A 15,670-nucleotide genomic window follows, 5' to 3' on the forward strand; every position below is an offset into this window, starting at 1 on the left:
CACAAAGTCTTTTTCTCAGGCATACCGCCCACATGTCTACAAAGTGATTACATTTTCACTAGTCCAGGCCCCAGTGGGTAGGAGATTCCTCTCCATACATGTATTATTTGAGGTGTCATTCCCTGCCTAGCTTTCAACCAATTTTGCGCAGGGACAAAGATTACCTTCCTGTGCACCAGAATTGCTTTATCTAATGTGCCCAAGTCAACTGGTTCCAGGGGCAAGAATTCGATTTGATTCTTCTCCAGCACAATACTTGGCATAGTTAAGCGCTCAAATCATATTTTCTGCATGAACCAAAAGAACAGATGTTTGAGTGTTTTTCTCATGAAAAGGACCCAGAGACTCACACAACACCAATGAGACTTTACCCCCAAGTCACTTACAGTCTAGGAAGACAGATTGCCAAGTTCTTGAGCAGTTATAAAAATTTCAGCCCAACTTAGATCTAAGTTGATTACTCCTCCGGTCTTGTTTGACCAATCAGTTACCACAGTGGGGCCTGACAGGCCCTTGACTAAAACACACAGATGAAATGGTTACACGCTACCAAAACCTTTCACTCCACGAGCTCTTAGCACATTGACAGTGAGCTTTGTTTCTTTATAGAACATGCTCTTAGTATCTTTCCATTAAAAATAGCATTTAAAAGGTTCATTCTTTGGATAAGTCAAACTGAGGCACAACAGTTACGGCCAGGATGGAAGTTTCCAGATGAAATCTGGCTGGCAGCTGAACAAGTTAATGGATGCAGCTCTCAGCCCCTCCCCTCTTGTCCAGCCAGACAACTGTTACCCCAGGGCAGAGGGAAAGTGGTCTGGCAACTCCTGACAGATGGACAGCTGACAGAATGGACCCTCCCCTAGGCCCCAGGCCTTGTGCAGCTGTGCTCGGCCTTGTGTACAATCGGCTGTCTCCCCCAGAGGAGGGGAAAGAATTGTGCAGCCAGAAAGAAGCTCTCAGCGGGAGGGAGGTGGGCGGGATTGACTGACATACGAGAGGGCTGGCTTTTTGGAGGGCTCTTAGCAACGGCCCCGGTTTGACCCTCCTCAGCTAGAAGAAAATCGAATCAGTGTACCATTCTTCCAGGCGCCATGCAGCATCAGCAACTGAACGTCAAGGCGGCCTTCCTTCCTTCCTGTTAATTACCTGCTCTCTCCCATTTCAGGATCCCCGTCTCTGCAAAGTGCTTCTAGAGAGGGGACCCCACGACCACCACCCAGCCCCCTTGCTGCCTGGGGTTTCAGCCTTGATTGTGAGTCCTTGTACATCACCTCATCTCATCCTATCGATAGGCGGGACCGAGAGGGGCGTTCCAGCCCCCCTGGACCAGCAGGGGCTTTATTCTAGAGTCACTGGCGCGTGGCTGCGCTTTCCCTTCGCGTTGGTAGGTGAAACCCCAGTGGCTTCATTGGCTCCTTGATTTAAACCACGCCCGGCTTTCTGCCTGCTTTGCTGCTGCTGGGCCAGGCCGCCCAGCCACGTCCCAGCCCCCGTTCGCAGGGAGCCGGGCCGCTGCTGCTATTGTGTGGATGCCGCGCGTGTCCTCTCTTCTCTTCCAGAGATGGCTAACAGGGGCCCGAGCTATGGCTTAAGCCGAGAGGTGCAGGAGAAGATCGAGCAGAAGTACGATGCGGACCTGGAGAACAAGCTGGTGGACTGGATCATCCTGCAGTGCGCCGAGGACATAGAGCACCCGCCCCCCGGCAGGGCCCATTTTCAGAAATGGTTAATGGACGGGACGGTAAGGCCGGCTGCGATCTTGGTGGCCAGGGCAGTGGGCTGGGAACCCCTCCTGGACTTTCTCTTCTAACAGGAGGCTGCAGGTGGAGCTGCGGCTGCCAAACTCTGTGTCTCGCGGGGTGGGAATGGAAATGCCTTTATTTCTTCGGGGTGGAAGGTCTGCGCTCCCCGCACAATTCCCTTCCTAGCTTAAGGACTCTCCACCCAGCTGAGACATGGCAGCTTCCTTGGGAGTTGTTGCCAAATTAAAAGCCCTTTTTGCTTTCTCCAGTGGGAATAATCAGATAAGGATTTCCCTTAGATTTCTCCAGACTTTTGGTCCATCAGCGGGTGGGGTGGGGGGAGTAATTATTCCTACCCCGTGGGGAATGGATTAGTTACAAAGTACAACAAAAGAAAGGGTCAGAGAGACTAACCACCTTCCCATCCTTCCCCAAGCCATGCTGCCTGGGGTGCTGGATGTCTTGAATGCATGGGTTCTCAAGAAACCGAAGGGAATCCTTACTTGGTAACTGCTTTTCTGACCAGATGCTCTCGTGCGTTTGGGGGTTGGAGACTGCTGATTCGAACAAGCCCATCTTTTCCCCGCAGGCTGTGATTTACTGTTACATAACAGCTATCCTACGTTTCTGTTGGGTCGCCCAGGACTTGGGTTACAAGCATCTAGGAGGAGGGTACCCGGTTCAGCTCTTTTATACCTCATTGGCACATATGGGTTGAGTTATTGAAGGTTGATTCTGATCTGCCCTTTGAGAGAAGAAATAATATTCGATTCTATTATTTGACCTCTCCTCCTTCCATTGAAAGTCTGGAAATCACGGGCTCATCATCACACATTGTTCCCTATTTGTAAACATTCTTTCCCTCCCCCAGAGAAAGGAAGGGAGGAGCCAGCAGGGAAGGGGGTTCCCAGGATGCAGGACCCACTGTAGCCAGGAGCAGCCCTGGGAGTGAGGCCACCTGGGTCTCTGGGGTTTGGCGTGGGAACCTGGCCACCCAGCCCTGAGCCGTGCCTTCCTGGGGCGCAAGACTTGCCTCTGCCCAAACCCGGAAACTGTGCACTTTAGGCCTAGGACTCACTTTGCATTAATGATGGATAAATACAAAGGGAAACATTGATTTTGTCTCCCCTTTCTCTCTTCAGGTCCTGTGCAAGCTGATAAACAGTTTATACCCACCGGGACAGGAGCCCATTCCCAAGATCTCAGAATCAAAGATGGCTTTTAAGCAGATGGAGCAAATCTCCCAGTTCCTAAAAGCTGCAGAAATCTACGGTGTCAGGACCACTGACATTTTTCAGACGGTGGATCTATGGGAAGGTAAACAGCCCTCATGCCTTTGGGGTTATTCCCCCTCCCCCTCCACTTTGGCCATCTCTTTGGGAAACCTGTTCACAGTGTTCTTCCTTATGCCTGTGTGTGCCCCTTTGGGGGTGGAGGGTGGGGGTGGAATGGGGGTTATCCGCTGTGACCCCGGGGCACTGTTAGCTTACCGCTTTGTGATATTCTATTGACAAGGCTACCCTCCTCTGAGGGAAGGCGCACCCTGGGGACATGGCGGGGGACCTCAGCAAACCAGCATGTAAACAGAAGCCTCCATGGAGAGAAAGCTAAAATGGTTACATGGATGCCTTTCATTCCTGTTACCCCTCCCACAACGTACTCTTTCTGAACAAATGGTAGCTACTGGAAGAGAAGGGGGGGTGGGTGGTGAGCGTGCTTCTGACTCACCGGCAGCAACAGGGCTCGTAGACAAAGCCGCCTGGTGCGGTCTGTCATTCAGTCTGAGAAATCAAGAGCACCCCAACCTTTTACAAAACTATTATCTGAGGGCTTGGTGACTATCCCTTCCAGATATATATTCTGCTCAGAAAGTGTGAAACGTGATTTTTTTTTTTTTCTTTCACATTTGTGAATTGACTTGTGAGGCATAAGTCTTATGAGGCATAAAAGTCAAATCACATTTCTGGACGTATTTGACAGTCCACCATTACTGGGGGAAATGGTGTGAATGGAGACACGGCCCAAGAAGTTGGGACCTGTGGTCATAGTGCTTAGTGTTCCCCTGGGCCCGAATGTGTGTGCCCATCCGTGCAACGGTTCCACGCCAGGCTGGCCAGGCACTGGAGCTATGGAACAGTTCAAGCAGGCCTTCCAGGTAGGCTCTGCTCGCTCATGCTCAGTCCCTGGCAGTTAGCAGTGGTGCGCCCAATAGGATGCCCAGGGCAGTGACCCAAATGGCCCCCCTGATAGTGAGAAGGGGGTAACTTTCCTGTGATCGGGAGACATGGTATTTTAAGAGGTATTTAGATGATGGATGAAACAGATTTCTAGCAGAGGACCATCCTATGAAACAACTTCTAAAGAAACAATTGCCTCCTTAACCCTTACACCCCCTCTGTGTCAGGCAGAGAGAGCTGGTATTTCCTGTTTCTCTCACACGTGAGTTGTTAAAATCCCAAGACACCCGTCACATAACCTGTGTTTTGCCATTACTTAGAAAGTCAGATATCCAGACCTTCAGGCCAGGCCATTGGACTTCTTGGCTACTCACTTCCAAATCTCGTGAATGTCACAGTTGAGACTTGGTTTCTGCTCTTTAGACCAAAACGATGATGATTTTCCCAGCTAATAAAGAGAGCCCCTGCCTATTGATATTTCCCTGTACCGTAGGCGTGGAACAAGTACTTTACTGTGTAATGCCAATTAATTCTCCTCCAGTTCTATGAGGTGTTGTTAATTTTCCCATTTCAAAGAGGATGAAGCTGAAGCTTGTCCATGAGTACTTGTACGCATCGTATGGCCTGTAATTAGCAGGGCTCAAACTTGAACTCTCTGAGGCCAGAAAATAGGGCCTCAACTAGTCTGCCCTGTCATGCTTTGACCAGGAGGCTGTTTCCTGCACCTGCACCATGAGTGTGCTGGTGAGTCATAACAGGAGGATGAAGAAGAGAAGGAGGAGGAGGAGTCAGGACTGTGTGGGACAGAAGGGTGGAGCCCCTGTATTAGGAGTTCATGTGAATGGAAGGGTGAGCCACCCACCAAGTGCAGGAAGTATGTAGGAAGAGAAGGAAACTGGGAAGTCTGTAGGAGATGTGGACCCCGAGCTTGCTTCTCTGTCTTTACTCGACTGACGATGTTTTACTTGCCTTTCCACTTTTATCAGAGATCACGCAGGTAAACTTGACATCCCGGAGGTGCTGGCAGTGACGAGGAGGGGTGTAGGGAGCCACGGTCCCTGATTAACAGAGCAGGGGGAGGTCTACACCACCTGTCCCAGCCCTGTGTGTTCATACTTCTTAAGGGAGAGGGAGGTCAAGAAGCATGAGTGAGACTGTGGTCGCCTAAGGTAGGGTCGTGGACAGGTGGGCTCCAAGCCAGGTTAATACTCCTAGAAAAAGGAAACCAGGCAGACATGGAGCCAGGGCAAAAAGGATGAAGCTTTAAAGGAAAAAAGGAAGGGGATTCACTCCAAGGGTGGCTGACCGGGTATAGGTAGCCATGACTGACACTAACAAAGCAGATGCCTAGGAGTGTCCACGGCCTCCCATGGGCCCCTTCATGGGAGGACTGAGGTTCTGGAAGAGTCATTCTAAGGGAGGGGGCCTCTGGATCACTGACTGAGGCTCAAGCCAGAGCTGGTTACCATACAATGGAGCAAGAGGTAGGAAAGTGGGTTGTTTGGGCAGAGAAGGGAGGGGCGGGCTTGGCCTTGAGCAAGGCCAGGGTGAGACCCAGGGTACTGAGTGAGAGAGGCTGGGTGCTTCCTGCCAGAGCCAGTTGTCGCTCGTGTCTGGGGATGAGCAAGCCTGAATCAAAGGGATGCTGCAAGGCAGGGTCGGCATGTGTCAGCGTGAGGGTGCCCATGTCTACTCACACAGCTATCAAGCTGGCCATTTGCTTGGCTTCATGCCGCATCCCCCCCACTGCTCCGACGGTGGTTTTCCGTTTATTCCCATTCCCTCCTGATGCCACGCACTGGGGGTGTGGTGGCTGTGGCTGCTGTGGGTCCAGCCCTTCTCGCTTGGGCACTTCTCTTCCTCCTCTGCAGGCACTTTATTCTCAACAGCTCTCTGCCCCCTGCCCCCCATCTCCCCCGCTTGGCATCTTCCCAATAGGGTTCTGCTTGCCCACGGCTGCCCAGTGACTCCATGTTGCTCTGAGGTTGCAGACAAATGAAGCTGCAGGAGGCCAGGCTTGCAAGATGCCCTCCCATTTAGGCTTCAGTTAGACAGGCAGGGGCCACAAATGGACCCATTATCCTGAAACCCCTGTTCGATGCACACTGAGATGTTTGGAATGGACTTAGGAGCAACCAGAATAAAGGTCCTGGGCTTTAAAAAGGAACCCCAGGGGCGCCTGGGTGGTTCAGTCGGTTAAGCGTCCGACTTCGGCTCAGGTCATGATCTCGCGGTCCGTGGGTTCGAGCCCCGCGTCGGGCTCTGTGCTGACAGCTCAGAGCCTGGAGCCTGTTTCAGATTCTGTGTCTCCCTCTCTCTGACCCTCCCCCGTTCATGTTCTGTCTCTCTCTGTCTCAAAAATAAATAAACGTTAAAAAAAAAAAAAAAATTTAAAAAGGAACCCCAGGCCTGAACAACGGCCCAGAAAACAACCCAACCAAAGGATATTAGAGACAGAGCTACTGAAGTTCCTCTGGGAGGAAGCTGGGTGAGCAATCCCTTTCAGGGCTGGGGAGGAAGCTGGGGCCGCTTAGAGCCCTGGGAGAGGACTAAAGAAGTCTTTCTCTTGCATGAGAGCAGGTGGATGCTGGCAGGTTCCTTCTGGATTTGTGGAGGGTGCCGGGAGGGGGTGGGAGTGGGGCTGTCTCAGCTGCCCATGACTCAGGAGAGCATACCGGAGCTTAGACGTCAGTGTCTTTTCTGTGGAGGGAAAGTGAGAAGGAGACGAGGGAGGAGCAGGAAAAGGAAGTATGTGTGTTTGTGTGTGAGAGAGACAGAGAATGAGAGAGAACACGGGAGAACTAGGGGGTGTGCTGGTCAGAAAGACTCAAAGAAAACTTACCCTGGAAGGTGGTACAACACAGATTTCTAAGACTGCCTGGTTCACATCTCTGTTCCACCACTTATCAATTAACTTTTCTAAGCTTGGATTTTCTCAGCTATTTCACAGGGTTGACATGGGGATTAAAGGGGATGATGCATTAGAAGTTGCTTAGCAAAGTGTCTGGCAACCGTAGAGCATAATATACGGTGGCAAGGTAAACATTACTACAGTCATTGCCCTGTCCCTTTTTAGGACAAATTGAAAATGAGGGTGGCGGGAGCAAGGCTGGAAAGGCACATATTCTGCCTTGGAACAGATGGACTTCATTAATGGCTTCATACAGAAGCCGGTGTTGTTGCCTGGATGGCATTCGCCCTCTGTCTGTCGTGTGGTGCCTTCACTGCATCGGCCAGCCTCCAATATGGAGGGGCCGGCGTCACGGGTCACCTTACTGACTTTTTTCTATCCTGTGGCCATTACCCTCTTGACATCTTTCCCCAGAATATATTGCTTTGCCAATTCCAGACCCAGAAGATCTTGGTACAGTGAAAAAAGCATGAGTTTGGAGTGAGATAGATGGGTTGAAGCTCTTTAGCTACATGACAACTTTGTGAACTTGTTTCAGTGCTCAGCTACTCAGAGCCTCAGTTTCCTTCTCTGTAAATAAGTCTAGCACCTTCCTCGGAAGGTTCTTGTAAGGATTAAATGTGTAAAATGCCTGTGACCGTGCCTGGCTAATAGACACCTAATAAATGTTGGCTTCCTTCCCCCTATACTATAAGTCCATCAGCAACTACCTTTTGGTTTCTTTGCACAGCCACATGGTAAACAAGCGTTAGACATGTAGAATTCTAGAATGTCAGAGCAGGCAAGACTCAAAGATCAATCCAATCTGATTACTTTTCTCAGGAGTCCTACTGACAAGGATCCTGGCCACATGGTTTTGCCCTGCCCCCCTGTTCCCTTTCCTTGATGACTAGGAGTCGGGGAAGAGTGTGGTTTATATTGGGGGGGGGGGGGGGAGTACCTGGCAGTCCAAATATATTCTCTCTGGGGAGGTGGCTCTATATGTGTCATTCCATAACAGCAAGAACAAGGAAACATTTCACCCAACTCGAGAGACACTTGGGGGTCTTGTGAGGTACCTGTAGTGACTTGAGTCATCATAACGTGCCTGCTGCTTGCAGTCTCCACAGCCTCCACTGCTCGTGACTTTGTTTGGCGGGTTTTTCCTTCAGCCGTGGTTCTCAACCTCGAGCCTGGTAGGTTTATGAAAACACAGCCCCAGTGTTTCTGAGGTATTAAATCTGGGGTAGGGCCCAGAAATTTGCATTGCTTACCAATTCATAGGTGATGCTGCTTCTGCTGGTCTGGGAACCTGGCTTTGAGAACCAACAGAGTGTCTGCAGAAAGGCAAGCGACAAAAATTTGTGAAACTCACAGAGCAAGCCCAACCTACTCTCTGACATTTCTCCTTTGACCGTAGCAATATTTTCTCAATCTTGAGGAGAGAATTGGGGACTGTGCCTAAGTTATTACTCAAGGAAAACAGAAATGATACCAGAAAGATGAAAACAGCCAGTATTCCAAGAGTAACACAGATGAGTCAAGACGGATAACAAAACAAAGTAGCTCTGAAGCAAAAGTTTTGACTGTAAACTGTGAAACACTTTTATTTTTTAAAACCACTTATTTATTTATTTAGAGAGTGAGAGAGAGCACTAGCAGGGGAGGGGCAGAGAAAGAGGGAGACAGCGAATCCCAGGCAGGCTCCCTTTATGGTAATAGTGCTCAGACTTTATGGGTAATAAGAATCCCTGGTTGGGGGGGGCGGGAGAGCCTTATGGTGCAGAGCCCTCGGCCCCACCCCCCGGAAGTTATCATTCAGTAGTCTGAAGTACAAGACCACACTTGGGGAAACACCGCTTTGTGCTAATGCAGGAAAGAGGGCACACTCAGTTGTCTGAGCAAAGGTTTGCCAGGTTGAGTACAAGGGAGGCTGCTACAACACCATCTCATTTTTTATGATTGCAAGTCTAAATATCAGCCCCTCCTGTAAGAAGAGGCTAGAAGAGTCCAGCTCACCTGATCAAAGTGCTGAGCTGGTAATGCACGTTTGGCCCCTCCGATTCCATGTGTCACTTCCCTTTTTATGGCCAGTGGTCTCACTTTTAGGTCACCACCAAGGACTCAGCATCTAGAAAATTCCCAGTCCTTCCCAGTAGTCGCTACTTCTTTTAGGACAGTCTTCTTTTTTTTTTTCTTTTTTCTTTTTTCTTGGAAGAATAGCCTTGAGCAGTGTTTTCAAGCTGCCTTGCCAAAGTATCTAGGGTGTAGCTTTCAGGGAGCAAAGAGATTCCAAGCTGCCGGACTCCGAGCTGGCTCCCAGCTTGGATCAGAGCCCTTCTAATTATTGACTTTACCATTTGACTTTGTGCAAGATGTCTCCAAAGGGAGGAGTTTTTGCTTAAGGAATAGCGTGTAGTACTTACCGTGTGCTAGACCTCGCAATGTTTTTAACAAGTGAAAACCCAAGTAGTGGAACAATGCTTGCCTCTCCATCTGGCTGTATCCGAGTCGTCTCAGGAGATTGCTCCAGAATCAGAATTTTTAAGATTCGCAGGTATTTCTTTCTTTCTTTTTTTTTTTTTAACGTTCATTTATGTTTGAGAGAGAGAGACAGAGTGTGAGCTGGGGAGGGGCAGAGAGAGAGGGGACACGGAATCTGAAGCAGGCTCCAGGCTCTGAGCTCGAACCCACGAACCATGAGATTATGACCTGAGCAGAAGTCAGATGCTTAACCGACTGAGCCACCCAGGCACCCCTCATTCTCAGGTATTTCTGGTAATCAGTCTAGTTTGAGAGCCACCGTGCTTCTCAAACTTGCCTAATGGTGTAAATCACCTGGCGAGCTTATTACAAATATAAACTCCCAGGCCTCTCCCCAGGCCTACTGAATCCATCTCTAAGGGGAATGACCTCAAAATTCATATTTTTAAAGAGATGTCTCCCACACTATCCCATAAGTAGTCCAAGAGGCTTGGGAAACCTTGTTCTGAAGTAGGCCGTGTTCTAGGCAGATGGTTATAAGATTCACAGATCTTCCTTAACCTCACTGCTCCTTTGGACATTTAATATGTGACCCCCAGTTATAGAAATCAGCCTCTACAAATGGTCCCTTCCCTCCAGCAGCATGTGATCTGGGCTTCTGAACTGGCAAGAGAGGTGAGGCTAGAAAAAGGCCCTCTCGCCATTTCATGCTGGAGTTCATGAGGGATGTCTGTTAGAAAGCTGAGTAGACATGCCAGGAAAGCAAGATAGACAAGTTAGAGGGGCAGATTCCTGCTCATAGTGTTACTTAGAATCTTGGCCAGGATGAACTTGACCGGCACACTGATGGGGGACTCTAGGCCCCAACTCTTCTTCTTGCTTTAACCTTATTTGAGTTGCGACCTGGAGAAATTATTCCAGACAAAAACGCTCAGAGACTTATGGCTCTTGGGGTTGGTACTGTTGAACTTATGGGGCACAAGAACAGTGACCCAGTTTTGTCCCCCTGTGCATTCCCTCTGGCCTGGTCCTCACACAGCCACTGCCACCCCTGCAGGTTATCTCTGATCACCAAGGAATGTGCCACCACAACCAACCTGCAGTGGGGACCCATGGCTGATGGTGGCCTAGTGGACTGTTTGTGGGCTTTGCATTCAGACACCTGAGCTAGAGCCAGGCTCTGGTTTACTTGCTGAGTGACTCTGGGCTCGTTAATTAACCTCCCTGAATTCATTTTCCCATTCATACACTGGAGGGAATAATATCAATTCCACTGGTTTGATACCATGTATAAAAATATCTGGCTTAGGTCACGATCTCGCGGTCCGTGAGTTCGAGCCCCACGTCGGGCTCTGGGCTGATGGCTCGGAGCCTGGAGCCTGTTTCCGATTCTGTGTCTCCCTCTCTCTCTGCCCCTCCCCTGTTCATGCTCTGTCTCTCTCTGTCCCAAAAATAAATAAAAAACGTTGAAAAAAAAAATTAAAAAAAAAAAATATCTGGCTTATAATTTATATCAAATCTCTTGCCTTGGGACCTTTCTTAAGGAAAACTTTTCCAATGTGTTTTTGTCAAATAACGCCTCCTTCCCTAGCTTCTTCTGCCCAATCGTGTAATTGCTTCCTTTCCCACCTTCCAGGATATATCTTTCCTTGCCAACTTTTCCCCCTCCTTCCTGCCTGGTTTCATGCCGTGTGTATGACACCAGCTAGCTCCCTGTGAAGGGGGCTGGGTCTGTGCTAACACAACCTGCCTCTGCACCCGGGGCTCCAGGGTCATATCTGTAGCTGGGTTGCTGGCTGTCAGGCTGCACGTTCCCCCAGATGCTGGACTTCCTAGACCTGTGCTTTCCAACCACCAGAAACCGATTTCCTGTGTGGCCCTTGTACAGAGTAGGGTTAAATGGTATACTCTAACCTTCCCAACCCTCCCTGTGCTTAATTCTTGCTGTAAGTTCTCTTTAATGGATCACTGCTTAAGAGCAAACCCTCTCTGCATCTCTTTCCACAGTGATCCCTCAGAATATCATCACTATAGCTCTATTTAAAAAAAAAAAAAAAAGGATCGCATTACACAGTGACAATTACAGAAAAGCTTTTTATCTACGAGAAGTCATTCTAGTAACCACCTCTGGGTTTGCTCTTAAGTCTTATGATTCCTTCTGTCCTCCCCCACCCATCTGCTGCCCAGACACTTCCGTTCTGTTCTGCACGCCCCCCCCCTCCTTCCCCCCCACCCAGCACTGTTAACTATCAGCTAACCCAGCCAGGCCTCAGGATTCCCGAAACCGCCCTGTGGTTGATGGGGTAGGGAAGAAAAGTGAGGGAAAATGAATCTACTCTTTTTCTTTCTTTCTTTCTTTCTTTCTTTCTTTCTTTCTTTCTCTCTTTCTTCCTCTCTCTCTCTCTCTCTCTCTCTCTCTCTCTCTCTCCTCTTTGAATAGATGGACATCCTGAACTGGACTTCCTCTGTGGACCTGAATTGTTTATTTCATTAGAGTTCTACTCCAGTCTTGTTTACCATCTGCCTTTCTCCTGTAATTCTGTATTCCCCAGTGACCAAGCTGCAGCAGCACGGTGGGGGGAGAGAGCACAGATGGTTCGCTCAGTGCAACGAGGGCCTTTTAGTATTTGCCCTTAACTTTTGCAGCTTCACCCCCCCCCCCACCCTACCCGCCCCACTGAACGCTGCCTTGCTTGCTAACCCTGTGCCTTGAGCTTTGCACCCCACATCCCGTGCCGTGCACGGATCTCTGTCTAATCCAGGGCTGACCACAAGGTAGCATCTTTCCCAGCCCCAGGCCTGGCAGTCAGCTGGGAGGGAGGAAAGGAGAGAGGATGAGAGGAACAGGCTGACTTTCAGGGTCACTTGCCTCCTCTGTGGATTCAGGGTCACTGGGCTCCTCAGGGCATGCCCCCCCTTCCCACTGTATGAAGGGGCACACCACACATCTCTCTCTCTCTCTCTCACACACACACACACACACACACACACGACAGCTATTTATTATTTCCATTTAGCTCCTTCCAAGCTGCACAAAATAAAGGGCCTATCATTTGTGTCACATTGAGTGCTTTCTGTGTTGATTTGCTTGCCTTCATTTGCCGGCCTCCAGCCCAAAGAGCAAAGTGAATACCCTTTGAATCAATTGAATACGTCAAGTGAATACAATTTGACGCACATGGGTGATTTTAGACCCTTTTAACCCAGAGAAAGTAAAAGAGAGGAGCCACCTGGGGTTTGGCACATTGAATCCAGCCAAGCAACTTCTTTCCAGTTTCCTTTTCCCCCTACCCCCAGTCCTGAGGAAAATCGTCTTCTGCGGACCAGCTCGCAAGCCTACCCACAGGATTTCCCCTTGCCACAGTCTGTAGAACCCGCAGAGGCAAGGGCTTCTGCTCAGGGCAGGGACCTACTTGTATCTGGGCTGATAAGTGTTTGGAATGTTTTATTCATTCGGCAACTATGAATGAGTTAGAAACTGGGCGAGTCATATAGAGACTAGCCAGGTAGTTTTTTGTTCTTTTCTGGGAAGTTTTGCCATGGTTATCTTCGGGGCTTTGAGAAGTATTTGGTATCCCTCCTCTTGAATGGGATCGGCCTACAGCCTCCCATCAGAACTTCCTTCCCAGAGGACCAGCCCCATCCTTCCAGATTCCTTAGCCCTGACACATGCTTGGCTTTAATGTCTTTGTTGGCTTGTAGGGAAGGACATGGCGGCTGTGCAGAGGACTCTGATGGCTCTTGGCAGCGTTGCAGTCACCAAGGATGATGGCTGCTACAGGGGAGAGCCATCCTGGTTTCACAGGTAAATATCCCTTCCTGCCACCACTCCCCACGCTCCACTCGGCAACCGAGGAGGGAGATTTCTACGAGAAAGAGCATCTGGAGCGCTAGAGGCTATTTCAACACAAAGCACTCAGGGCCCCCACAGCTGATTCCCCAGGAACAAGGGAAGACTGATGCTGTCATTCAGGTCAACAGCCCACCCAGGGCAGAAAGGATTGGGGGTTTCCTGCTGGATACTGGGACCCTTCGGCTCCGGCTGTGCTGTTTCTCCAGAGGCTGAGCAGGACTGACTGACTTTTCTCAGAGGTGGCTTGAGGTCTGAACTTGGTTTTGTTATGATCCAAGGAGCCCTCAAGTAAACTTACTTACTTATTTATTCTTGAACTTAATGAAGGGAACATATGTCCTGGTTAATGCCTGTTGTCCCAGTGTATTTATTTTTTTTAAATGTTTACTTCTTCATTTTGAGAGAGAGAGAGAGAGCACGTGCATATGAGCAGGGAGGGGCAGAGAGCAAGGGAGAGAGAGACTCCCAAGCAGGCTCCACACTATCTGCACAGAGCCTGATGTGGGGCTTGATCCCACAAACTGTGAGATCATGACTGAGCCAAAATCAAGAGTCAGATGTTTAACCAACTGAGCCTCCCAGGCAACCCCCCAGCGTATTTATTAATAGCTGTCTCTTTCACTTTCAAAAGTGGCATGGTCTGGATAATGTATTATGTGGTCATACCAGTAAAGGATTTATTTTCTTGTCCTTGTTTTCAAGGGTGGGGGAAGCAAGGAAGGTGAAACTCCACCCAATAGCTCAGGGGGCCTTGGAGACAAAAGAGTACTTTGTAGCAGATAATTGACCCTTCATTTCCCTAACCTGGCTTTCTTTTTCTAGACAGTTATAAAAAGTTACCCCCTTGTGTCATTTTAAATGAACCTTGTCTGAAAATCTAGATTTTGGCCAGTTGAAACTCTGCTTTTAGTCCCAGCTTTGCTAGTGACATATCGTGGTTTATATGACCCACAAAACCAAAATTAATTACTACCTGGCTCTTTACTGAAATTTGCTGACCTCTGGGTAAGAGTAAGAAAATTTCCCTCCTTAACTCCTAGGTCCTACAGCTCTAAAACAGGAACATTAATCCTTGGCCCTACACAGGGAAAGGCCGAATGGGATTTATGACATGCTTTGTAAGAAGACCTGACTGTAATTTTCACAAGGGCTTGAGGTAACTTTGAGAGAGAGGGTGACAGGAAAGTTGTCTGAGAGTGAAGTCTTCAGAAAGGAAGCCACTGACTCTTTCGTGGAAATTCTGAAAAATCATCTGGGTTCTAAGGAGTGGAGAGCTCCTGTGTCATGGAAGGGCCTATTTGGAGTAGGGTTAGAGCTCGTGATAGGACCATAGCCCAGGGTAGGAACATAGCCCAAGATAGGAATAATGATCAGAGTAGGGCCATAGCTTAGGCTGGGGCCATAGACCAGGTAGGGACTCATAGATCAAGGTAGGACCATAGCTCATGATAGGCTTATAGCTCAGCGTAGGGCCTTGGCTCATGGTAGGGTCATAGCCCATGGTGGCCATTGCTCAAGGTAGGACTGTAGCTCAGGGTAGGATCACAGTTCCTATCAGTACTATAGTTCAGTATAGGGTCTGCTATTCTATTTGGTGGCCTTGGGTTCTGTTTGGTGACCCCAGTAGAGTCTTTCTAACTACGTGTCTTGGGAAGGGCTTGAAAACTGTCAGAATGACATTATTCCATCTCACTTCCCCTGCCCAGGAAAGCCCAGCAGAATCGGAGAGGATTTTCAGAGGAGCAGCTTCGCCAGGGACAGAACGTCATCGGCCTGCAGATGGGCAGCAACAAGGGAGCCTCCCAGGCAGGCATGACCGGGTACGGGATGCCCAGGCAGATCATGTAAGATGCTGCCTCCTGCCCCCCTGTAGAGAGGACGAATGTTCCACACCACGGTCTCTGTGATAAAGAAATAGTTAGTCACCTTCTGACCTTCTCTTTCTCAAAGCCTCCCAGTTTCTGGTTTTTGCAAGTGCTGCATTTCTGCTGAGAATCCGCGTTGCCTACTGCTGCCACCTTGTGTTCATTTAGAACTATGCAAAGACTCCGCCTCCTCTTCCTGAGCTCCCTCTTTTGCCCAAGAGTCTCCCTTTGTCTGATTATTTATTTATTTATTTATTTGCCAAAAACTCCCCTCCTCAACTTATTAGAACAGACCTAATAAACAAATTAGTCTTGTGTCTTCAAACGTAAACTTCATTCTTCGCCATAGGGTCTTTGCCACGCAGGGCTGGCCTCCGTCCATTCAGGGGGCCAGCAAGACGGAATGAGGCTTAAGCTGAAGGTGTACAACTATAGGCTCTCTCTGAGGAAGCCCTGATCAGGTTGTGTTCTGTGTCTCAGCCACGGAAGTGGAAGTTTAGACATAGTTTTGCCCACTCTGATAGCCTAAAGCCAGGAGTTCCAGAACAAGGTCTTTGAGTCACTTGGGCAAAGTACCTACCTTGTGCCTATGATGCTGGACTCCGGGGGAGGGAACCCCGGAATGAGCAAGCCGAAGCCCCAGTTCTTAAGGGGCT

General features: G+C 49.3%; 1 protein-coding gene across 1 annotated transcript; it reads left to right on the forward strand.

Annotated features, from left to right (window-relative positions):
* The first annotated feature begins 1,423 nt into the window (after positions 1-1,423).
* On the forward strand, positions 1,424-15,317 carry TAGLN3 (transgelin 3). Its single transcript, XM_049628164.1, has 4 exons — positions 1,424-1,744; positions 2,888-3,062; positions 12,999-13,101; positions 14,856-15,317. The coding sequence occupies exons 1-4, from the start codon at positions 1,565-1,567 to the stop codon at positions 14,995-14,997; spliced, it is 600 nt and encodes a 199-aa protein (XP_049484121.1). The 5' UTR covers positions 1,424-1,564; the 3' UTR covers positions 14,998-15,317.
* Positions 15,318-15,670: the final 353 nt, after the last annotated feature.

The sequence above is a fragment of the Panthera uncia genome, chromosome C2 (assembly GCF_023721935.1).
Source record: "Panthera uncia isolate 11264 chromosome C2, Puncia_PCG_1.0, whole genome shotgun sequence".
NCBI classification, from domain to species: Eukaryota; Metazoa; Chordata; class Mammalia; order Carnivora; family Felidae; genus Panthera; species Panthera uncia.

Coding starts and splice junctions, on each gene's coding strand:
- TAGLN3 (XM_049628164.1), top strand. CDS start 1,565: ATGGCTAACAGGGGCCCGAGCTATGGCTTAAGCCGAGAGGTGCAGGAG. Junction 1,745..2,887: donor AATGGTTAATGGACGGGACG/GTAAGGCCGGCT, acceptor TTCTCTCTTCAG/GTCCTGTGCAAGCTGATAAA. Junction 3,063..12,998: donor GACGGTGGATCTATGGGAAG/GTAAACAGCCCT, acceptor GTTGGCTTGTAG/GGAAGGACATGGCGGCTGTG.